The sequence below is a fragment of the Lithobates pipiens genome, unplaced genomic scaffold, assembly GCF_037356315.1.
Source record: "Lithobates pipiens isolate NorthernLeopardFrog02 unplaced genomic scaffold, aLitPip1_a1.2 Scaffold_22, whole genome shotgun sequence".
Lineage (NCBI taxonomy): Eukaryota > Metazoa > Chordata > Amphibia > Anura > Ranidae > Lithobates > Lithobates pipiens.
Genome location: NW_027507784.1, coordinates 284,200,914 through 284,226,606, shown reverse-complemented (window position 1 = coordinate 284,226,606; position 25,693 = coordinate 284,200,914). Strand labels below are relative to the sequence as shown.

General features: G+C 44.4%; 1 protein-coding gene across 1 annotated transcript in view; it reads left to right on the top strand.

The window, feature by feature from the left end:
• TMEM184A (transmembrane protein 184A) overlaps nucleotides 1-25,693 on the top strand; it is a 97,773-nt gene that overhangs the window by 42,245 nt on the left and 29,835 nt on the right. The window contains exon 2 of the mRNA XM_077449125.1: nucleotides 21,478-21,746. Coding sequence (XP_077305251.1) covers nucleotides 21,489-21,746 — 258 coding nt within the window. The 5' untranslated portion in view covers nucleotides 21,478-21,488. The remainder of the gene's footprint in view (nucleotides 1-21,477; nucleotides 21,747-25,693) is intronic.

Genomic DNA, 25,693 nt, shown 5'->3' with positions numbered 1-25,693 from the left:
GGAGGTGATGTTGATGCTACCTGTGAGTCACCCAGCCCTGCCCTGAGCCATTCCCAGCCCAGAATGAAAACAAAAAGGCCTGCCTACAATTTCCTACTCTCCGGAAAAATCCTCACTCTAGCACATACTTAGAGGGTGCTTTAAAAAAAAAAAAAAAAAAAAAAAATCTGCAAACGCTTAGGTGTGCAAAGACACTAAGGGGTTGATTCATTAAAGACAAATAGACTGTGCACTTTGTAAAGTACAATTGCAGTCTACAAATGCAGTTGCTCCAGCGCTTAGTAAATGGGGTCAAGCTTCACTTTGCAAAGAATACCCAACAAGTGAAAGGAATTAAATTGGATGCAAAAAGTCAGCAGAACTTCTGCTCATATATTGAGCTCTGGAGCAACTGCACTTGCAGAGTGCAACTTCACTTTGCAAAATGCACAGTCTATTTTGCCTTTAGTAAATCAGCCCCATAGACCAACAGAGAGAGATGTTTTAGAGGCAGAAAGAAAAAACATCAAATGCCCTTAGTGTCGGTTCACACTGAGGCAGCACGACTTGCAGCACGACTGCCTCAGGCGACCTGGACACGACAGCTGCGGCGACTTGCAAAACGACTTTTCTATATAAGTCAATGCAAGTCTCCTCAAGTCACCCCCAAAGTCGTATAGGAACCTTTTCCTAAGTCGGAGTGACTTGGGTCGCTCCAATTAGAATGGTTCCATTGTACAGAACGGGACACGACTTGTCAGGCGGCTAAGTCACCTGACAAGTCGTCCTAGTGTGAACCGACTCTTAAAAGTGATGTTTTTAATGCTCAGTGCACATGAGGCCTTAATAGGCTTCTTCTCGCTCCTTCAGGGTAATAGAGGAGCTAAAGGAAGGAAAGTATAAGCAACTACAGGGGTTAGAAATAAAATAAACTGGATATAGTACAGGTTCACTTTAGGTTAGAGTTAATGTAAGGGTTACAAAGGGATTTCGTTTAATGAAGAACTTGCGGTAAGGTCCACACTGGAAAATGTTATAACCTGGAATAATCCCAGGATGGGAATTTGCGCTTTTTGGATTTCCCTAGCTGCATGCTTATTACAGGTCAGTATCTCACGAAGTGGTAAAGCCAGTCTTGAGACAGAAACTTTAAAGCTTGCTCCCCTATAAAGCCCAAGCTCCCATATTTATATCTTCACAGGTTCTCCTTGGAGCACACATGAGACTAGGTGATTGTTATATTCTCCATGTGTTGTTCAGAATAGGTTAGACTTCTGATGGGCTATTCCTGCAAACCTGTTGGACCAGTGAGATATTCTGAACGTTTGTTAGAGACACAAACCTTTTAAATTCATTTGCTTCAGTGCTTCAAGACAATTGTGTAGTAGCGTGTCAAATTCCAGACTTTCTTCTATGTGTGCTGCCTGTTAGAACCTTGAAATAAATGTATAATTTAATTACAGAATTATTATAAACATCCATATATTCTTGCAACTGGAATTTACATTTAGTAACTACAGATAATAAATTATAATGTTATCCTTATTTAAAAAAAAGGAAAAAAATCCAGATCCTTTAAATTGTGAGGCTGTACGGCCGCTGACTTTGTCTGGGCAGTGCTGATTGGCCCTGTGCTGATCACATGCACTCTCCCAAAGGAAAAAAAAACCTCTAGCAATACATACCAAACTGCACATGTGCAGAGTGCCTCCAAAGCTCTGTTCTATCAGCAGATGGATTGGGAACAGTAGAAGGGGAGGATCAGAGAAGACAGGATCAAACAACGATTTTACACAATGCAAAGGATTAACCCCCTTCCACGATGAGTATAACAAGCATGCTTTACTTCATATACAGACTGCAGTCTGGCTGGGCTGTCTAATGCCCCATACAAACGGTCAGACATTCCGACCACAAATTCGGTTGGATTTTTTTTTGGTGGATTTTGGCCAAAACTTGTCTTGCATACACACGGTCGCACAAAGTTGTCGAAAAAATCTGATAGTTCGGAATGAGGCCAGTAGCCAATAACTTTCGTCTCCAAATTTTTTCTGAGCATGCGTGGCACTTTGTGCATCGGAATTCTCTACACACGATCGGAAAAAGTCAGATCGCATTTTGTAGTCTGAAAATTTTAGATCCAGCTCTCAAACTTTTTTTCCATCGGAAATTCCTACAGAAAAAGTCCGATAGAGCCCACACGATCAGATTTTCCGACCACATAATCCGATCTGACTTTTTCCGTCTGAATTTCTGACCGTGTGTATGGGGCATAACTCTTAGGACTTGAATAAACAAAAATACAAATCCATTATTGGGTAAAACGGTTTCCATTTATGTATTTCAAAAGAGGCCGTTTTGCCTGGAGTTCAGCTTCAAGCTGCATTTATACTTTCGTAGCATGTTGGTGAGCGAAAGTCGCACAGTGTTGCACGCAGTCACAAAAGAACGCAAAAAAGTGTTGCACATTTATTGTTAAACGCAGCAAGCAAGAAGAGTGACAGGTGTGACAAAATACTCCACTAAAAAACATGCAAATTTCAAAGCTTATAAAGATACTTGCATTTCATTGCCACAATTGTCACATGTAGGACTTCCCATTGAAATGAATAGGCTGCCCTGTGCACAATGTGCTACACAGTGTGATTAGCAGCTATGTCTTCTTTCACTGGGGAAAACCTATATTTTAGCTAAACTGTTATGTTTACAAATCAAACCTGCTGGGCCTCTTCTGACATTGTAACATATACCAGGAATGTGTATTACTTCATGCTGTTTAACCCTTTTATGATTGGAACCGCATGATGAACACTTTCATAGTTGGAGCAAAATTTGTAATTATACAGTTTTCTGATTCACCTGCTAAAAACCAGTAAATCCAGTATTTCTATGTGAAATGATATACTGTAACTTTTCTGGTAGCAGACTTGCAACATAAAATTTAAAATGTTAAAAATGAAACGCAAGCAGTGAAAATGGCTTGTAACAATGTAAAAAAAAAAAAAAAAAAAAAAAACCTCAGTAGCCAGGAGTAGGGTTATAGGTAAAGCTGGCCATACATTATACAATTTTCTTGTAGAATTTCTGTACAATTTCCCTTTATATTTACCTGAAACTATGTAGCACAAGGGCTTGCCTCATTGGTTACAAATTTAAAGTGTTCAGGTTTGAGCTCATATTTATATTATGGAGTGAAATTCGCTTGATTCCCCCATAAACACAGTGTTGACAGGGGAATCCCTCTTGTGGAGCCATAGGCCCCTTTCACACTGGGGTGGTGTGGGCACCGACGGTAAAAAGGCGCTATTTTTAGCGGCACTTTACCATCGGCGGCGGTATTCGGCCACCAGCGGGGGTTTTTTAACCCCCTGCTAACAGCCGAGAAAGGGTTAAAACTAGCGCACAGCGCTGCAAGTGGTATAGCTGCTCTGCCCCATTCATTTCAATGGGCAGGAGAGGTAGACAACACCACTCCTTCACCGTTCCAAAGATGCTGCTAGCAGGACTTTTTTTTTCCGTCCTGCCAGTGCACCGCTCCAGTGTGAAAGTTCTGGGGCTTTCACACTGGAGTGTGAGGAGTGGCTCTTTCAGGGCGCTTTGCAGGCGATATTTTCAGTGCTGTAGCGCCTGCAAAGCGTCATAGTGTTCTTCCAGTAGGGAGGGGGGTAGGGGAAGAGGCCTCTTCCAGGAGAATACAGTGAGCATGTGCTAGTGGCTTTAACAACTGCTAGCAACTGCATGTAAAATCCAGCAGGCTAGTTGATCAATCAACTTGGGTACATTCAGTCTGCCCATACATGGTTCCAAACTCAGCCGATTCAGCAGGAACAGTCTATGGCCAGCTTAAATGTAAGCTATGAGCTGGGGGAGGGGGAGCAGTAAGGATTTCCATCCCCTCTTTATATGTGTCACTGAGTTTGCAGCTTAAAGGATCCATCCTCAGTCCACTTTGATGATATGGCTGAAATAACCAGTGTTGAAAAGTGTCTAAAAACAGATCTTCAGCTACACACAAAAAATCCATCAGTCTCAGTTCAGTGTGCCATTTTTAGAAAACCTTTTTGATCTTTTTAAATAGCTTTATTTTTGCTCAAACTTTGAAGTCACATGACTGTTCTATCCACAGTCTCTGTCTCTGACCAGAGCCTAGATGGTAAGCTTTGATCAGACTTCCCTGCTTAAGGCGCGTTTCACACTGGTACGACGTGACAGTGTACAACTGTGGATCTGACTTTGCCCTGCGACTTGAAATCTGACATGCATCCGACTTCAATGAACAGGGAACCGACTTTTATCCACCGACAATACCAGGCACTGTCTGGTATGAATCAATCTTTAGGGGGAACTCCAGGCACAATGTAAAAAAAATGGCATGGGTTCCCCCTCCAAGAGCATACCAGGCCCTTTGGGCTGGTATGGATTTTAAGGAGAATCTCCATGCCGAAAAAACTGCATGGAGGGGCCCCCCAAAATCCATACCAGACCCTTATCAGATTTCGGGCCCCCCACCCTATGTGAATGAGTATGGGGTACATTGTACGCCTACCCATTCACCCCAAAAAAAGTGTCAAAAATAACTACTTATAATGGCATGGGGCGTGGTCACCAGGTGACATCATCTGGAGACCCACCCCTTATGACATCACCGCCCGGGGCATGATGGGCAGTAACGTCATAAGGGGCATGCCTCCGGTGACCCCACCCCATGCCAATATAAGTAGTGGCACATTGCGCACGCAACATTAGAGTGGGAGAGAGCTTGCGTCAACATTGGAAGAAGAACAGAGGGAGAAAACAGCGGAGAAGACCTGGAAAAAGAGAGTAAGAAGATGGCGGAGAAGACCTGGCAGAGGAAGAAGACAGTGGACAGAGGGAGTAGAAGCGTAGAGGGCTAGAAGACATCAGCGGAGAGCGGGGCAGACCCAAAGAGGGGAGAAGAATCGGCAGAGGCAGAAGACTTCAGCGGAGGAGGTAGAAGACATCGCCAGAGAGGGGAGAAGAAGTCTAAAGAGACCCCGGCGCTACCTAATAAATTATTTTAAAAACCTGTGTACTGTGTTTTATTTTTGAAGAACCCCATACTCATTCACATAGAGTAGGGAGCTCGCCCATTTCCACCCCCTTTCCTGACCTGCCGGGCTGTGTTCCCGGATAAGGATCTTGTATCTATTTTGGAGGGGACCCTCATGCAGTTTTTTTCGGCATGGGGGTTCCCCTTAATAATAATACCAGACCAAAGGGCCTTGTATGCTCTTGGAGGAGGAACCCATGCTGGTTTGTGGTGTGTGTTGTGTTTTTTTTGTTTTTGTTTTTTAACATTCCCCTTCAAGATCATAAGAGCACAAGTCGCATGCCAAAGTTGGATCAGTTAAGACGACGATCGGACTTTGCTCTGACTTCAGTGTTATTCAATGGGCTGAAGTAGGATCAAAGTCAGAACAAAATAGTGCAGGGACTACTTTGAATTTGTACTAATATGAATGGTAGTCTTTGGAAATCCTGGGGAACGACTTGTCATACGACTTTGCAGTCCCAAGTCGTAAGACAAGTCGTACAAGTGTGAAGGGGGCCTTAGGGGCATTATGTATTGGTTAGTGGAGAACATAAATTTGCTACTGGTCCCACCCACTTCCAGCGACTTTGGTGTCATTACATCAGACTTGTACTCCTGAGAACTACAGGGGGTATGTTTATGACTACCTTAGGGGACAGAAAGAGGCTTGGTGATACTGGGTGTCATGCAGCTGGAAGTTGTCCATTAGCTATTCTGGAAGTGAAGACTTTGGAAAATCCCCGCAAGCATAAGTCAACCTTAGAAGATAAAGACGACAAGCTAGGACACCCTCCACTACTTATGTTAAAATGTTTGTAAACCCTTTACATATACCAAGTGAAGGGACTATCCTCAGGTCATACAGCGAGATTAACTGCCTCCTACGGCCATATTGTCAAATGACGGGGGGGTGGTGGCTCTTGTTCTGGGAAGATGTCATATGATGTCCTCCCACTCTTGCTGTGCATGCGTGCCTCTGGGGGGGTGGGGGGGGGGCATGCTCTGTCCCTCACATCACCTATCCTGGTGAAGACCCGATGACAATGCTCTTTACCCATGTGATCAGCTGTATCCAATCACAGCTGATCACATGTAAACAAGGAAATGCCGGTTTTCATCATTTCTCTTCTCACGCTGACGGCATGTGAGGAGAGGAGAACCGTTCAGCTGCATTTCCTCACAGGGAAGATCTGCACAGATTATCAGTGTAGCCCCAACAGTGCCCAGCATTGATGCCAATAAGTGCCACCCTGCAGTCCCAACTATCCGTGCTGCATAATAGTGCCACCTCATCAGTCCATAAATGTAGCCCATCACTGCACATCAGTGAAGGAGAAAAATTACTTATTCTGTTCATAACAGAAATTAAACTTTTTTTTTTTTTGTGTTTTTTAACAAAAAATAAAAAACCCAGCGGTGACTAAATACCACCAAAAGAAAGCTCTATCTGTCTCAAATTATAAAAGTTTTTTGTTTGGGTACAGCATTGCATGACCACGCAATTGTCATTCAAAATGTAACATGAAAGCTGAAAATTGGCCTAGGCAGGAAGGGGGGTCAAAGTGGCCAGTAGGCAAGTGATTACTCCTACATAAGTTGTACCTGTTTGAACCATTTTTAAGTAAAAAATAAAACAGGAATTCCTGTTTAATTTTTATTATTTTATTTAAGTCAGGGGCAGCAAGGATTTTTCACGTCTTTTTTTTTTTTTTTACTCCTAGCTTCTAAAGAAAATATCTTTCTATATAAAGAAGTGAGAAGGAAATGGGACTGTATATGAGGCACACGGGAGCAAATAAATACGTTGAATATATAGAAGAATACATATTTTTGGGGGGGGCGCATGCGCGCGGGCGATGGAGATGGCAGCTTGACTCCCTTGCTCCGTGCCGTCGGATCTTAAACACCGGCCTAATCCGACATAGACGCAGCCTTCCCGTGCCACACTCATCCCTGCCGGCTTCGGAACATCCCGCGGGGGCTCCGGAGATGCATCGCTCGGCGAAGAAGCCGCCGAGGAGCCAGCAGCATCGTAGGTCCACACAGGCCTCAGCCAGAGGTACGTTTAAGATGGCGCCGGAGCCTCCGGACCCGGACGACGAAACCCAGCTCTCAGTGGAGGGTCCATCGTCCCCCGCAGACAGCCTGCACTTGTTCCCCATGGATGGGGGAAGCCCCCCCCCGGCTGATACGGACGATCTCCTAACACGGTTCCGCAGCATCGTACGGGATGAAATCACAGCGGCATCCCGTAAGCTTTCTTCTGAATTCGTGCGGGGCCTTAAAGAGATAGGCCACCGCACCAACCAGTTGGAACACCGCATGGACCTAGCTACCACTGTTCTTGAGGGCCACGAGGAGGAGGTTGATAAACTGTCCTCGGAGTTGGCGGCCTTGCGGGACAAGCTAGAGGACGCTGAAAATAGGGCCCGGAGGGATAACCTTCGTATTAGGGGCATCCCTGAGTCCCTCACTGACCTTCAAGGCACCGCCACAGCCTTTTTTCAGGAATTGGCCCCGGAGATCCCCCTAGAGAGGCTCGAGTTTGACCGCATCCATAGGTCTCTGGCTGCTAAGCCCACCGAGGGCCCCCCGAGAGACGTTGTCATTAAATTTCATTATTACCGCACCAAAGAGAGACTCCTGCAGGCAGCAAGAGAGCAGCAGACCCTCTCCTTCCAAGGTAATCCTCTCCAGTTGTTTGCGGACCTAGCTCCGGCTACCATTGCTAGGCGCCGAGACCTCAAGCCATACCTCCAAGTCCTCCAGTCACAGGGAATCAAGTATCGCTGGGGGTTTCCATTCAAGCTTACCTTCTCCCATCAAGGCCGGCAGTTTCAGGCTTCCTCGCCCGCAGATTTGAGGCGCCACTTTCTTGACCTCCAGCTAGAGATCCCTTCGTCCTCCCCTGAGGCTCCGTCCGGACCCCCCAGATCGGGCCCCCCCAGGCCGGGACCTTCCAGACCACTCCGTCAGTCGTCACAGACATCCCAGCGGTCCCAATCTGGATCCCAGGCTCTTCGGGACCTGCAAGCCCAAAGATTCCAGCCATCTGGTAAAGGATGAAGAGGTTTACCCCCCATCTTTTTTTTTTATATTTTCTCTTTTATGTTGCCCTATCTCATCTGTTGACTACCAGCTCCTGAGCCGTGGGGACGTTACTTTATAAAAGTTTTTCTCTTTGGTACAGTTTTTTCCCCCTTTTAAATTTTTTTTTTTTTTTTTTGTTTTTTCTCCTCCCCTATGGCTCTCCACACGGAGTTCTGGTGAAATGCCCCGGGGCCCCCCCCCCTCAGACTGTAATTTGATATTGAACTCTTGCTTTAGCTCACAGGGGAATGCCCCGGGGCAGGCCGCTTTGCTGTTGCACTGGCGGCCGAGGGCGACATTGACACCGACGTTGCCGCCCGGATGTCCACCAGTTTGATCCCCCCCTTTTTTTTATCTTTTTCCGGGCTCCCTGGTGGCTCTGTCCGGGTGGAACTCTGGTAAGGGACTGCAGAAGGGGGTGGAGGGTGGGTGACAGATGGGAAGTTTCTCCCCCACGGGTAGTCTTTGGAGCGCCTAATTTTCCCACATAGCTAGACCTCTGGACCCCTCCCCCTTCCACTCGGGTGGGGGGGGGGGACAGAGGTTGTGGCTCGGCTGTGGGTGTTCGTCCGGCCTCCTGGGGGGTGGTGGCTTAGCTGCCCTCTCTGGGGGCTTGGGCGGACCCTTACGCCCGCCCTCTTGGGGGAAAGGTTCACCCATATTTTTTTTTTTTTTTGCTGTATTTTGGTTATATTTAATCTGTTTCATGTTTCTATGTTTTTGTTAGTTTTACTCTATGTTCATTTCATGATACTGTTCTCATGTGTTTAGTTTAGGCCGGTTGGTCCGACGGACCACTGCTCCCCTAGATGTGTGTACACTTGGCTGAGATGGGTTTCTCGGCCTTGGTCACACTCCTAAGTGGGCCGTTCTGCCCACGTTTTTGTACATCTTTGAGCTCACTTTATCTGCTCTGTCGAGCTTGTTTTTCTCTTTCCGCTTTCTGTATCTCTTTTCTTTTCTCTCTCTTTTTTCCTTCTTGTCCTTCCCCTTCTTTCCCTCCCCTCCCGCTCCTTCCCCCCTTCCCTTTGCTCCCTGGGGTGTGGGAACAGGAGATATGTTGTAGCAGACAGCCGCCATGATGGCGCTTCATTGGCTATCCCTGAATGTTCAGGGTATGAACTCCCCTCAAAAACGAATCAAAATATTTAAATACCTCCAGCATCTTAAAATTGGCATTGCATGTTTACAGGAAACACATTTTTCTTCTTCTTCTTTCCCCAAATATTTTTCTGCGCATTATCCCCAAGTTTACCTAGCAAATAGCCCTACCAAGCAGAAGGGGGTCCTCATCGCCATTCATAAATCGCTTCCGTTTCTTTGCAGTAAACAGCTAGCTGACCCAGACGGCAGGTACCTCCTGCTGCAGGGCACCGTCCAAGATAATGAGATTACCATTATGAGTTACTATGCCCCGAATTATAATCCTGGCCCCTTTCTGACCCATGTCTGCTCCCTGTTGCGGGCCCACCAGAGAGGTGTTCTACTTTTGGCAGGTGACTCCAATGTGACATTTAATCCTTCCATGGACAACTACCCGCCGGCCCCTAAATCCCCTTCCCCATCCGCTGCGAAATTTTTGCAGGCCCTACAAAACCATGATCTCATTGATGTCTGGCGGGAATACCACCCTACTGGCAGGGATTATACGCACTATTCCCACCCTCATCATTCCCATTCCAGAATTGACCACATGTTCTTGCCACGTAAGCATCTCCCTTTAGTAGCCTCTGTTTCCATTTTGACGGTCCCCTGGTCTGACCATGATCCCGTGTTAACCATCTGCCACTCCCTTTGTGTCAAGCCGCAGGGTGCTCCTTGGGTTATGAACGACTCTCTTCTCTCTCTGGAACCGATACTTGAGAGCCTCCACAAAGCTTCTGAGGATTATTTTAAAACAAATGCTGGCTCAGTGTCCTCCCCGGTGGTGCTCTGGGAGGCCTATAAAGCTGTCCTTCGGGGACAGGTCATTCGCATAGCGTCCCAGAGGAAGAGAGAGAGGGTCCAGACCCGCTGTAGGCTTGAGGAAAGGTTGGAGGCTCTCTCCACAACTTTTAAACAATCCCCCTCTCTAGCAAACCGTAGGCTACTGGACAAAGCTCGTGTGGACCTGGATCTATGCCTCACGGATGATGCAGAACGCACCCTCCGTTGGGCTCGTCAGAGGTGGTACGCCAGGGCAAACAAACCCAATGCTATGCTGGCTAGGAGGTTGCGGACCTTCACTCCGAAATTTCAGCCCATCACCCTGCGCACCCGCCATAACACTCTGACGGGTAACCCCCGACTAGTATTAGAAGAATTTCGATATCGTCTGGCCAAACTTTATTCCGCCCCGACTTCAACCTCCGCTCTGGACCTGGGTGCTTTCCTAAAGGAGTTATCCTTGCCTTCCTTAACGGATCCTCAGATGTCGCTTATGGACCGGGACATACAGGTCTCAGAGGTCCTGCAGTGCATTAAAGAATTGAAGGTGGGGAAGCGCCCGGGCCCGGACGGCTTCACCGCTTTGTATTACCGCAAGTTGGCTGCGGTGCTGGCCCCCCACTTGGCGGCTGTGTATAATGCGGTGAAGGGAGGTCACTCTTTCTCACCACTGATGTTAACGGCAAATGTGGTAATGATCCCCAAGCCGGATAGGGACCTTTCTTCTTGGGCCAACTTCCGGCCAATTTCCCTGATCAATATCGACGTGAAAATATTAACAAAAATCCTAGCTACTCGTCTGAATTCCTTCCTACCCCGACTCATCAAAAAAGACCAAGTGGGTTTTGTCCCCCGGAGACAGGCTGGTGATGCCATTAGACGGCTAGTACAAGTCCAACATCTGGCGCACACTAGGTCTCTGGAGACCATGTTTCTCTCCTTAGACGTGACCAAGGCCTTTGATACCCTGTCTTGGTCCTACCTGATGCGGGTACTTACCAACTATGGCTTTGGGGCGTCCTTTATGGGCTGGATTTCGGCTATCTATGACTCTCCACAGGCCAAGGTGCGCTATTATGGTTATGACTCACCGGTCTTCCCCATTCGTAGGGGCACTCGCCAGGGGTGCCCACTCTCCCCACTACTCTTTATTTTAGCATTAGAACCCCTGGCGGAAGCGATTCGGTCACATGCGGACATTTCGGGGGTGGAGGTTGCGGGCACCATGCATAAACTGTCACTGTTCGCAGATGACATTCTGCTGTCGCTCACGAATCCTAGGCTTTCCCTTCCCAATTTGTTTTCTCTGTTGGACACCTTCGCTGCGCTGTCTGGTCTGGCAGTTAACCCAGCGAAATCTAGGGCGATGTCCATCAACCTACGAGCCGCTGAAATGGAATCTTTACAGGCCGCATTCCCTTTTCAGTGGACATCCACTTTGCCGTACTTGGGAATCAGACTTTCACCTAAATACTCAGATCTTTACCAGGCAAATTATCCCTCTTTATTTCGGAAACTGACGGGTTTGCTTGATTCTTGGTCAACTCTCCCAATCTCATGGTTTGGCAGGATAGCGGCGGTGCGTATGACCTATCTCCCGAAATTATTATATTATTTTCGGGTGTTGCCGGTTCCCGTACCCCTTCATGTACTTAGAATCCACCAACGCAAAATCATGCGCTTTATCTGGGGCTCTTCGAAACCTCGGATTAAAAAGCAAGTTCTCTATGCCAGTAAGGCTAATGGTGGCTTTTCTGTTCCTAATTTGTATGCATATTACACGGCAGCGGGTATCGCCCCTCTGACCCGCCTACATGAACGTCATCAGATGCCCCTCTGGGCAATTCTTGATATGGTGGACTCCCATCCGATTCCATTGGCATCCCTTCCCTGGCTCCCAAAAGTGCAACGCCCACCGAACATAGGCCCAGGTTTGGCCCATTCTCTTCGCCTCTGGGATTCGGTGAAATACTCTGCAGGTCTCCAATCTCCCCATCTCCCGTTACTTCGTTTTATACACTGCCCCCTATTCCCGCCAGGTTGTGACAATCCCAGTCAGTTTGTGTGGTGGACGGATCATGGTTTTGTAGATGTCCATTCCTTGCTCACCCCGACTAAAATTATCCCTTTTGCAGCCCTCCGGTCATCCCATGATATTCCCCTCAGGGAATTTTATACTTACCTCCAAATTAGGCACTTCCTTTGCCAACTGATTGGGCCCCAATCGGCTCCCTACACACTGTCCCCTTTTGAGAGTCTCTGTAGATCTCGACCCCACGCTCCAGGGTTGATCTCCCTCATCTATACAGCTATTTTAACATCTACAAAGCCGCCCCTCCGACCCTATCACCTTCAATGGGAGGCTGACCTCGGTAAGCAGCTAGACCCGGAGGACTGGCAGGCCATGACCAGGGCGCTGCCTACATGTTCTAGAAATGTTCTCTTTCTGGAGAATGCGTATAAGGTATTCTATAGGTGGTATTACACCCCTTCGAGGCTGGCGGCGTTTATCCCGTCTTGTTCCCCCCTATGTTTTCGTGGATGCTCGCAGGAGGGCACTATGGCACACATCTGGTGGACCTGCCCCAGGGTGACTAGGCTATGGGTCAGAATATATGCTATACTCCGTACACTCTTTCATGTAGATATTAGGAGAAACCCTTTTGAGGCCCTTTTGTGGAAACCGATTACAGAACTCCTGCGTCCGGAGCGTCAGCTAGCTGCGCATCTCTTTACTGCAACCAAAGTCACCATAGCAAGGGCCTGGAAGACTCCGGTTCTTAGCTATGAGGCTGTTAAGAACTGCATGAATGACATAATGGTGAACGAAAAATTGACGGCGATAACATCAGACACCCATGCTAAATTTCTTCGGGTCTGGCAGCCCTGGGTGGCTTATACCCGCCCATCTAGATTTGATCCGGCACTCCTCTCCCTTTGATCATTGGATGTCTCCCCCGCTCCAGGGAACCCCCCCCCCCCGCCCCCCCTCTTCCCTTCCTCTTTCTCTCCCCCCCCCCCCCTCTTTATCCCTTTTCTTTCTTTCTGCCCCCTTCCTCTCTCTTTTCTATTTCTCTATTGCTATCCCTTTTCTCATTTCTTCCCTTCTCTTATCACATCTGTCTCGCAATGCACTCAGGCTGCTCACTGGCATCTATGTCCACTAGCGGGGGTTTCTTCCTATTCCCCTCCTGAAAGCAGCCCAACTCCGTCTGTTTGCGGTGTAAGAGCTTTTGCTCGCTTTTTTACCTATTCTGTGGCTTTCAGATATTGGCACCTCATCGCATAATCGAACTCTGTCCGTCCCTATGCCCCCTTTAGCTTTGCTCTATGGGGTGTGGTTGCGAGTCGCGACCAACTTAGAAGTTTCTATGTGACTATTTTAGGCCGGACAGGAGTCCACCATTGTTATGTCCCTATGTAACGTTTTCCATGTCTTTGTACTATTATTGGCAGATTTATGCTATCTTTGTATTGTCTCACTGATGTGAAATTTTGCAATAAACCTTTTGTAAAAGAAGAATACATATTTTTATTGGTTCATAATGCTATATAATTTCATATCTAAATTTCGGCACATTATTTTATATTAATACTCTTTTGCAATGCATTTGAAATTATTATTACATAATGGTTGACAGACCATCTTTCTATAGTTCATAATGGCAGGGATGTTCACATTTTTAAGCATAATTTTATCTGAATCTGGAAGGGCACTTAATATGAAAGGTAGCTGATCATCTAAGCCAGGGGTCACCAAACCTCCTAAACAAAGGGCCAGTTTACTGCATTTAAGACTTTAGGGGGCCCAAAGTGTGGCCAATGGGAGTAGAAATGTCCTAGTATTAATGTGTGTCCACGATGTCTCAGGCTTGGTGGTCAGTGGGATTTAAAAATGTGTTCAGTAGGAGGAGGCATAATGCCCCATCATTGGTATTCGTGGCAGGAACAGTGCCCCATCGTTTTCGGTGGGAGGATTGAGGCTCCATCGTTGTCGGTGGGAGGATTGAGGCTCCATCGTTGTCGGTGGGAGGATTGAGGCTCCATCGTTGTCGGTGGGAGGATTGAGGCTCCATCGTTGTCGGTGGGAGGATTGAGGCTCCATCGTTGTCGGTGGGAGGATTGAGGCTCCATCGTTGTCGGTGGGAGGATTGAGGCTCCATCGTTGTCGGTGGGAGGATTGAGGCTCCATCGTTGTCGGTGGGAGGATTGAGGCTCCATCGTTGTCGGTGGGAGGATTGAGGCTCCATCGTTGTCGGTGGGAGGATTGAGGCTCCACCGTTGTCGGTGGGAGGATTGAGGCTCCACCGTTTTTCGAGTGGGAGGAATGAGGCTCCACCGTTTGTCGGTGGGAGGAATGAGGCTCCACAGTTTGTGAGTTTCGATTTAAAAGAATGTACTTTTTTTTTTTTTTTTTTTAACTACTGGGACGGGGCTAATATATAAATATGGAGAATAGGGGTGTCTTGAAAATATCCACCCTGTTTCATTTACTTATGTCGGGTTACAGAATTTGTATGAACGTTAGTGAGAGCTGGACGCATATGTGCTCCAGGGTTTCTAGCAGCTGAAAATCCTGTAGGTCTATAGGAAAGTACTGTGAAGAATATGCAGATGATTACAAGTGTTAATAATTTCCCAAAGGCCAGGAGTGCTGAATAAAATGTGGAATACATTAATGATATTTACATAAAGGTTAATATGCCGCGAGAAACCCAAACCACCACACTACTGCATATGGCCATTTTAGCAAATGTGTTTACTTTGGCCACACTTTAAAGGGCCATAAAAGAGCTTAATGTGGATCTCCTAAGTAAAACCACTTACAAATTTAGAGCTGTTAACAAGTAAGTGTTTAAACCGGAACCCCAGCCAAGATTTGTGGGGACAGCTGGACAAAAAGTAAGGGGAAATCAATCCAGTGAGACACACAGTATTTGATATCGGTCACAGCGGTATACCGATCCCTACACACGTTTGAAGGTCCATCTTCATTCGTGCGGGATGCAGAGGTGTTCAGTGTAGACTGCATTCTGATCTGTGCAGGTCCTTGCAGTTGCCCACCTGTCATTGATGTATCAGGATGCCTGTACAGGTGATGTCCCTTCCCACAGGTGTACAGATCAATACACCCATGTGAATGGGGTCTTAAGTACTTCTTGCTGAAGTAGAACTCCAGTTAAAAACAAAAAAAAAATGACTCCCATTACTCACTTTCAATCTTTAGCCCCATAGTACTTCTATTACCACCACTAAATGTTCTCAGTCTTTCAGGCTGATTGATGCCTAGCTGTCATAGACCCATACCCAGCCTGTGATTGGACAGTGAAGGAGAAGAAGCACAATGATGAGCTCATCTCTCTGTGACTTTGATTTCACCTCCTATCAGCATGTTCCTTGTCAGTACACAAACTGACTTCTTGTTCTGTGTTTTCCTCTCCCAGTCTGAGCTTCTTCTGAAGTCTAATGCAAATACAAATTCAAATTCAGGTACAAATACCATACATGTAAAGTGTGTATAATGGAAGACACCCTTTTTTATTTCTTAGATTTGGATAGCAGTGAAGTATTAAGCCCTCTGCCAAGTTTTTATTGCTGTCTCTGTCCTCACTGGGCAGATTCACCGCTCATTTTCTCCAGATGACTATTGTCGGTGCAATAGAAAATAAATGGAGAGCCTTAATTTTAGAGTTGCCATGGGAGCAAATAGTGAGGGTAAATTTTCCAATGGCGACACGTTTTGGTGACAACTATCCAAGTATAAGAATTCCTCTAATTTTGGGGAGATTTCATCTTGCTTCCTGTTGCATCTGCAAGACAGTAAGTGAAGGGAAATCTCCCTAATGGGCCACAGACAGCAATATTATCATGATAGGAGTTTCAACCCTTCCCTTCTCTATCCAAAACTAAATCAAGCATTTTTTACTATAAATACACTTTATGTACTGAATAGAGAGCTACATTTGTTTGTGTCATTTATATCTGCTTGGTGTTCAGTTTAAAAAAATCCAGACAGGGATTCACACCTACGGTAAGTTCTACAAAACTTTTAAAAAAACTTTTTTTTTTTTTTTTAAGTTCAATTTTCTTTCAGCTGAGAACCCCTTTCCCACCCAAGCTTTGAAGGCACACCTCTCCCTAATCTCCAAACCAGACGAAGACCACTCCCTGAACTCAAATTATCACCCGATCTCCCTCATAGGAGTCAAACTAAAACTTCATGCCAAAATGATAGCCAACCGACCAACTACATCTTCCACAAGCAATCCACCAGGACCAAGTGACGTTCTGGGCAGGGATGAGAAGCACAAGATGATCCCCTGAAAACAATTTTAGTAATCCACCATGCACAAACCTCCAACACACACTCACGCCTTCTCTCAGTATAAGCTTAGAAAGCCCTAAATCATTAGTGAATTTAAGGGTTTTGGTTCACTTAGCAATTTTATGATAAATTACTCCAAATTGGAAATTTAAATTGTATCCCTTATCACCCCAGCAAGACACACTCTTCCACTAGAATTTCACTTTTAAAAAAAACCTCCATGCTGCCTAAATTACCTTGGGATCCATATACCTTCAGAACTCACCCAGCTTATACCTACCTTGCCTACAAAAAACTCATGTCTTAAATCGGTTGTATACCCGCATAAAAAAACATAAAAATGTAAAAAAAAACTGTAAGGCGCCACATACTATCTCATTAAGAAATACTTGCCTTAGGATGAGGCATTGGTATCTAATCCTGGTCCATGCCGGGGGAGCTGACGTTTTTCCCTCGGCGCGTCTTCCAGGTTCGCGGCTCCGGCGCTGTGAGTGGCCAGAGCCACGATTAGGGCTGAAACAACTAATCGATTAATCGATTATGAAATTAATCGATTACTATTTTCATAATCGATTAATCGGCCAGTAACATAATGGGGTAAAAAAAAAACTAAAATGAGCCCTTTATAGTACAAAAAGAGCAAATAATCACTACTGTAAATATTACTTTCACTGTTCTACAGTAAAAAAAATAACCCCTTACAGTAGTGATTACCTGCTTTTTTCTACTATAAAGGGCTCATTTTAGTTTTTGTTAACCCCATTATGTTACTAAACGTCTTAGATCTGGTTCACATCTATGCGTTTTATGGTGCTTTTTGCAGAAATGCACTACAGTTCATTTACATGGTTTCTTATGGGACATGTTCACATCTGAAAGGGTCAGGAACTTTTAAATCTAAATGGTGCTTTATTGGTTCAATACACTTCCATGGAGAAGCTGCAGAAAAGCATGTAATGCATTTTTGCAACAATTTGTGTTTTTTTAATCTGCCCAAAAAAATGCAAATTGCAGTAAAATCGTGTGCGCAAAAATCAAAACGCACAGCAAAAAGCACTGCAGAAACAGATCAAAAGCAAACTGTATAGGTGTGTACCGAGCCTTATGCTGGCCACACAGATCAAATTTCAGATGAGAATATTCAGACGAAAAATCTTTGTACATTCGCTGAATGAAAGAATTTTGTTTGAAATTTTAACTTGTTTTTAACATTCTGTTTTTAAAATGAAAACCACATACACTGTCTGAAAATTCCTTTGACTAAGAAGTTTTCTATTATTTCCAAATTTTCTCGTCACTGTGGTTGAAAATGAACATCAATTTGACCCACTTTTTATTTTTTAAGGTTATTAACAGATTAATCGATTAATCGAAACAATAATCGGCCATTTAATCGATTATGAAAATAATCGTTAGTTGCAGCCCTAGCCACGATGACATCTCTCCCGCTCATGCGCGTGGGAGTCTTCTTCCCGTCTACCGAACCTTCAGCTGGCCATTCACAGCGCATTCGCCGCTGACATTAGCGGCTGCATGCAAAGTGAACGTCTACTAAACCGTACAAGGAGATATTCATTTTACCTACAGGGGAGCCTTATAGGCTTCCCTGTAGGTAAAAATTAAAAAAATGGGTATACAACCGCTTTAAGAATTATGATCACATGGTTTCTATAAAGTTCCAAGTGATCCCTATTCCTCATTCTTTCTACCAAACATTACAAAATCTTTTATGACCTTTTACATGGGCCGGCTGTGTATCCAGACTATGCTGCACAGTTCTAACCAGACATGACCCCTATATTATACTGCCTCTGTTTTCTCCAGATTGCTAGATTGTGGTTCCAGAAACAAATCTTCCAACCCATGAATTCATATTTTAACAAACTCTCAATCCGACCTCAAATCACTTCCAGACCAAAAAATATAGGAGCCCCTGTCCATTCTTAATCGACACTAGTGTTTGGGATGTTGGTTTGGTGTGAACTAGAAAAAAAAAGTCTGCACCCTTGATCCAATAGAGACTTCTGTCTAATGCATATAAATGATGTTGATGGCATAATCTTGCTGAGGGAGAGGGCACAGACACAACTCTTTTCAGGGTATCAGATCCAAGATGACATAGTCACATCTCTTCCATTGTAGTGAGAGGAGTTAATTGGTTTACTTATTTACGAAAGCATAAAGGCCCTGGGCTACATTTTTAGGCTTAACAGCAATTTTCCTTTCTTTTTCTTTTTGGTTAAGGGTTGTTATTCCTGAATGTTCTGGAAACTCATACAAAAAGATATTGATAAGGTTGAATCCATAGAGTCCATAAAAAGTCAACGAAAACTGTGCAAATCCCGAGAGACAAAACCTTTTAGGAATGACTGGAGGAGTTGGCATAATTTCCTAAGGGCAAATAGGCCATTCACATTGCAGGGGATTTTCCCTCATCCCAGTGAGTGAGGTGAAGCTTTTCTGACTTCCATCAGCCAATTCTGTGCAAGCTAAAATGCATTTTTTTTGTTTTGTTTTTCTTGCACATGATTGGGTATTGCTAAGTGGATTCTCACCATTGTGCACCTATGCTGTGATGCATTGTTACAATGCATTGCAGTGTTTATTTTTTTCTTTAACTTTTAAATTTAAGATACAATAAAAGCTTAATTTTACTATATGCCATAACAGCATGTTGTGCCAATCTTCCTTTTTTTTTGCAATGCGAGCCCACGCACTTGGTACAGGAGAACAATTGTTTTCTCAGTGTTGATCAACACTGCTCAACACATCTTGTGTGAATGAGTCATAAGGATGTGGATAAGGTTAAGAAGGGCAGTATTTTTAGTATGAAGCTGAGCTCAAGAACACGGGGACATGGCCTCAAACTAGTTAAAGGAAAATTCAAAACTAATCTTACAAACTATTATCATAATAAAAGAGTAGTTCATACTTGCAATTGTCTTAAAGTGTAACTAAAGGCAAAACTTTTTTTAATTCTAGATGGAATAAAGGAGGGTTATAACCCCTGTCCGTTTTTTTTTTTTTTTTATATATATTTTTTTATTTATTTATTTTTTTTGTTTTTTTTTCCCCCACAACAAACATACAAGTGTAGCGCTCTGAACAAGGAAATGTCCTTGAAACCAGCATAAAGTCCACAGCAGGGAGCTCTGGCTGCAATGTCCTTCCGACACCAATCAAGCAGCAGAGTCAAGTAAAAAAGCTGGCAACTCCAAATCTATATGCAGACTATTTATTGGTACAGGTTAAAGTAAAAAGGGGCTGACGCGTTTCGGCAAACCACCTTGGTCACAGCTCAAACATTGAAATGAGAAACAAACTATATATAATGTATATAAGGGACTCCACCCACCAAACGGGCAATCAACCAATGGTGCCTATCCTGCTGAAAATATTCTGCCAGACTTTCTGATTTAGTGAGGGGAAACGCCACAAAAAAAGGAAAACTTCAAATATAAATAGTATTAGGAAAACGGAAAACCCCAAACTATCCCAATATAGGCCTATCAAAAATACATAGCTATATATGTACCATATGAAAAGCAGTATGATAAATTCACATAAATATCATATAAGCTATGGTTTGATCATCGCCTGTATGTAAATGCTACTTCGGAAAGAGATCCACATCATGCTTATGATCCATGCCTGTAGGAATCCTTGTAAGGAGGTTAAAGATCCAAAGAAAGTAATTCTCCTGCACTCAGGTGTTTAGCTCCAAGAAGGAAAATCATATCTTAATCCTTGTTGTCAATGCCTACGGTCTTGCCGCCCTCTCGGGACCATGGGTATCCACAAGTACTAAAAGACTACGCAAAAACAAGAGAAGGGCGCACCAACCTAGTGCAATACCATTAAAACCATTTATTCAAGGATAAAAAGTGATGCACAGAATACTCAAATGTGTATAGAAAAAATGGATGTCAAACAGTGTGAACCCAATGTCTATAGCAGTGTTTCTCAACTCCAGTCCTCAAGGCGCCCCAACAAGTCATGTTTTTTGAGGATTTCCCTCAGATGAAACAGCTGTGGTAATTACTAAGGCAGTGAAACTGATTAAATCACCTGCACAAAATAATGGAAAGCCTGAAAACATGACCTGTTGGGACACCTCGAGGACTGGAGTTGAAAAACACTTGTCTATAGGACTGCTAGAAAGCTCCAAATGTGCAAGGAGACCAGATGGCGTCCATGATGGCTAGGCTGACACTTTTTGAGGGAGAACTCTCTTCCTCAGAGCCACTGAGGAAGAGGGTTCTCCCTCAAATTGCCTCTGCCTAGCCATCATGGACGTTTATCTGGTCTCCTTGCCCCTGTGGAGCTTTCTAGCAGTCCTAGAATAATAACCATTACTACAATAATGAAATAAAATGATAATGATAAAAAGGATGCTCAGCCTCAAATATTTGTAGATGCTCAGTCCAGAATAATCATCAATTCCACAATAAAAGTTCCATCCTTAGAAAAGTGAAAGTGCTTGTGCCTTGACACCAGAATAATGTCCCCTGGTAATGCTATATTACCACGTGATCTTCTGAGGATATCACGTGATGATGATTCGCGTCAAGTGTGGTGATATAGCATTACCAGGGGACATCGCCACGCTTGACATGACTCATCATCACGTGAAGACTTCAGAAGATCACATGGTAATATAGCATTTACCAGGTTACATTATTCTGGTTTCAAGACACAAGCACATGTTTCATTTTTATAAGGATGGACTTTTATTGTGGAATTGCTGGTTATTAATATTTTGGAATGAGCATACCTTTATCATCATTATTATTTTATTTCACATATCTCTATTGTAGTAATTATTATTTTTGCAAGCGCTGTCTAGCACAAACATATCTTGTGTTACTTGTGATTTTGTTTGATATGGGATAGTTGCTGCACACTAGGAGGCACATTGGCGTAATGGTGATGTATACGGTATATCTTATACAATAGGCTGTCATTCCTGACTAAATAAATATCCTATTAATCTTGTGCTTTCCATAACTCCTCCCTATGTGTGAGATGATCACTGTGTATAATCCTCTCCAGCTACTATCCTGAGCGCCTGACGAAGCCTGACTTTACCTTTGCTCCCTGACAGGCTCTGCACAGATGAATAACACCATGGCTGATCAGTTCTCCACGATGGAGCCAAATGTGTCCCTTTCCACTCTGATTCCCAACGCAACGGGTCAAACTACGTCTGGCAGATCGGAGGTTATATTTAGTATGGACAGTGAGACCTCTGTTCAGCTTCGGACAGCTTCCAATACCACCATCGATGGAGATCAATTATTCTTAACGACAGCAGCTGCACAGGGCATCTCCGGGTTGTTTGTGTGGACAGCTCTGCTGCTGACCTGCCACCAGGTAAGGCATTGTTTAACTGTTGATTGATTGGTTCTTGAAGGGCTGGGAGTACAAAACTGTACAAACGTGGGCATTAACTTTAAATTGGATCTAAAAACTGAACAATGAATTTCTCTTATTTGATCTGTTAGATAACAAAACTTTTTCAGTGGTATATTTGATAAGTACGTGTTGAACCTGCCAGAAATCCCATGCTGTCCTGTACACTGTGCAGTATTAAATCGAGAAATGTTACCAGACCAACTCAGGTCTTCTCTCAGGCTTACAGAACACCCCTATGTTATGGAGATGTATAGAGTAGGAGGTGTTGTCTATATTGCGATCGTACACTTTCTGGAAAACAAGGCTCATCAATAGTGGGTGCTGTAACAATTACCAGCTGGATCCTGGAAACATCAAACAAGTTTACATATTCTCCAGAGCACCAAGGATCTACACTCTCCGTCCAAAGGTTTTCCTTTGGACGGTGAAAATAGATCCTCAGTGTGCTGGTGAAATATGTAGACTTGCTAGAGTAGGAGGTGTTCTGTAGTCCTTACACACTTTCTCTCCTAAATAAACCTGCTAGCCAATGGATCATTCAGTGAAGGATCATTGTCGCCCTAGGACAGGAAGTGTGTTGTGCTGGCAGTATCATCTAAGGAATAGTGAACTGTAATATGTTTCATTTCTTGGGTTAAGATATACTTCAAGTTGGCCATACATTGGCAGATCAGGCTGCCAAAACCTCTACAACTTCATACACCTTTAAATTTGATCATCCACGATTAAGCCCAAACCTGGAACAGTTTCTAAGTGCCCAATTTTTTATGGGTTTAAAATTTGTGATTGTGCAAAGTTGCATCCATCTGCATTGTTCAATATCTCAATGGACTGAGGCTTTGTTCACACCTAAACCGTCCACAGATCACACAGCAATGCTTGTCCGGCCCTGTTCTCTGTTTCAGGGTCGAATCGGGGCAGAATCTTTGCCTGAATTCGGCCATGAAACAGAGGCAAAGATGCACAGCGATTCTGTGCCGTGCGCTCCGCAGCCGCCCCGGAGACGTGTGAACTGGCTCCATAGAGAGCCGGTCACATTCTCCTGCTATGCAAATTGGATGCAGAGAATTCCGCATCCAGTACGCATAGGTGTGAACCCAGCCTTAATTTCAACCCAGAAGTAGAAGTCAGCCTATACCTGTGTAAATTACTTTTCTTGGTTGGTAATTGTCCATAGAGGGTTTATCCCATAATATTTTTCATGGCCAAGGCAGTTGATTAAATTAATATATGGTGTATAGGCCTACAATACCCTAGTACATAGCCATGTGTTCTCCTATAGCAAGGGGAATACTTAATAATGGTGCTCACTGCTCAGGCTAATGATGTATCAGACAGGAGTGCTGATTCATGATGGCTATTAGAAGTGAAAGTCTTGGTTACCGTTATGATATCCAGCCTCAAATACAAACTCCAATATTCTGTGAGCCCCTGTTTACACTGTTTACATCTGTGCAACATCGCACAACAAGAGAAATCCTATCATTTCTTAGGGTGCCCCTTCACATCTTTACAATCTTTATCTTAACCTTTTTTTGAAATTACAGCATTTCCTTCTTTTGGAGTGAGCTGGTGCATTTTTTGACCATATCGACTTTAATTGAATTTCATAAAAAAAAAAAAAATCATGTACATGCTCTTAAGAAATGTTATTGGGGTGTTTTTTGCCATAACAGGGCTTCTTCCCTTGCTACTTTCCCTATAAGCCTTCATCCACCTGTCAGCGTGAAGCCATTGCGGCATGATTCCTTCCACCATCACTAAGTTTCCCCATAAGCACCATATGGCATGTGAGGGAAGTGCCTGTAATGCATTTAATTCTTGAGATGCTTAATCCTTTTCACAACTGTACAGACAAACGACAAATAGAGAAAGCAGAAGCCTAAAAGACGTATGACACCTAATGATGTCACAGGAGATATTGTTTGCTGTTGGCCAAAACAAAAATGGCAAAAAAGCATTACAAAAAAAAATAAAAAGCATATGAACTGATGTGAACTTAAAGTGGAAGTTCAGTCAAAAGCTAACTAAGGCTAAACCTGCTCCCACACCCAATCTAATTCCCCGTACACACGACCGGAAATTCCGGCAACAAAAGTCAGATGTGAGCTTTTGGTCGGAAATTCCAACCGTGTGTATGCTCCATTGGACTTTTGCTGCCGGAATTTTGAGAGCAGGCTCTCCAGCAAAATATTGAGAGCAGGTTCTCTATTTTTCCAACGGAAAAAGTTCTGATCGGAAATTCCGATCGTCTGTAGTCCAACGCGCAAAATTCCTATCCATGCTCGGAAACAATTCGATGCACGATCGGAAGCATCGAACTTCGTTTTCTTGGCTCATCGTAGTGTTGCTCGTCACCACGTTCTTGACGTGTGAAAGTTCGGGGAACTTTTGTGTGACCGTGTGTATGAGAGCCTTGAGCGGAATTCCGTCGGAAAAACCATCCAAGATTTTTCAGACGGAAATTACGGCCGTGTGTACGGAGCATTAGCCTATTCTGTCTAACCCCGTAAAGAAGGATCTGTATACCTACCTATCCTGAAGCTGCTTCAGTCCAGTCCCATGATCAACTGTCAGAGGCAGCTTCAATGTAGAGGAGGGACAGTCAACAGATGCCGCATAGTAAGTCTATGGGTGACATCATCTTGCAGGTATTTGTAGCTGTTGTTGGCGATCTCTCCTCTACACAGAAGCCACGGCTTTAGAGACCATGTGATCAGACCAGAGCAGCTTCAGAACAGGTACACCAAGTATACCAATCTTTTCTTTACACGGTTAGATAGAATAGGCTTAGGCCTCTTTCACACAAGTGATCTGAGCAGGTCCACCTGTCAATTTTTAAGACGGTCCTCATCGAAAGGTTCATGAATTCCTGTGGACAGGCGGGTGCAAGTGGACTTGTGTCCGTTTTTTTTATACCCACCTACCTCTGGGTCCGATCCAGTCTGATAAAAACAATGGAAGGGGATCCATCCTCTTCCATCTAGGCAGATCAGACTGGAAGGTACTCAGGTATAAGCAGTCTATTTACTGCCAGCCATCCATAGAAAAGAGTGGGACCTGGTGTATCTGCTCTGCAGAAACTGAATGGACACAGATGTGTCATCCGCTTGCTCTGCTACAATCAGCAGGGGATCTGTGAGCTGATCCCCCCTGTTGATCAGAACAGAATCCACTACATGTGAAAGGGGCCTTAAGCCTAGTACAGCCTGCTAGGTTTTTTTATTTTTTATTTTTTTTATTCAACCCAGCAGGCTGAACAAAAAAAACTGACAGCTCAGGTCGTAGCTGCTGTACTAACACGGCCGAATGTCGGATGGTTTATATTGAACCAGCTGATGCCGCCCAACATTCGGCCCTCTGTTCGGCTTTAGCATGGGGATGGGAGTAGGTTTAGCCTTTGTTGGCTTTTGGCTGAACTACCACTTTAAGGATGTGAAGTGGAAATAGACAATTGCCTCCAACTGGCTTCCCTGAACCCCGCCATTTGTTTTACAAGTAATAAACAAGACAGACCAAATAATGATCGTGGGACAAATAGTTTATAAGCCAGATAATTCTGGAATTTGGGCTATGCTGTAGTGTCTCATACCTTTAACTTGTAATGGTTTGCAACCAATGGTGATCCATTTGCTACACAGTCCCATTTTCAGGGCCATGCCAAGGGGGTACCCATAAAGGTGCAACATTACAAAGGTGCAACTCCCCGTTCCACTGTGGCCCAATGTCTCCCCGCCTAAATACCCTAGCTACAGGAACCTCAACAGGCCAAATGGCAGATGCACCAAAGCAAGCTAATCCTTACATTGCTACACTTTAAAAAAACTTATAAAATCACAGTACTGGCACCTGCCTACATTTGTGTGGCCCTGCACAGCACCACACCTTTCATGGTGAAAACCGGA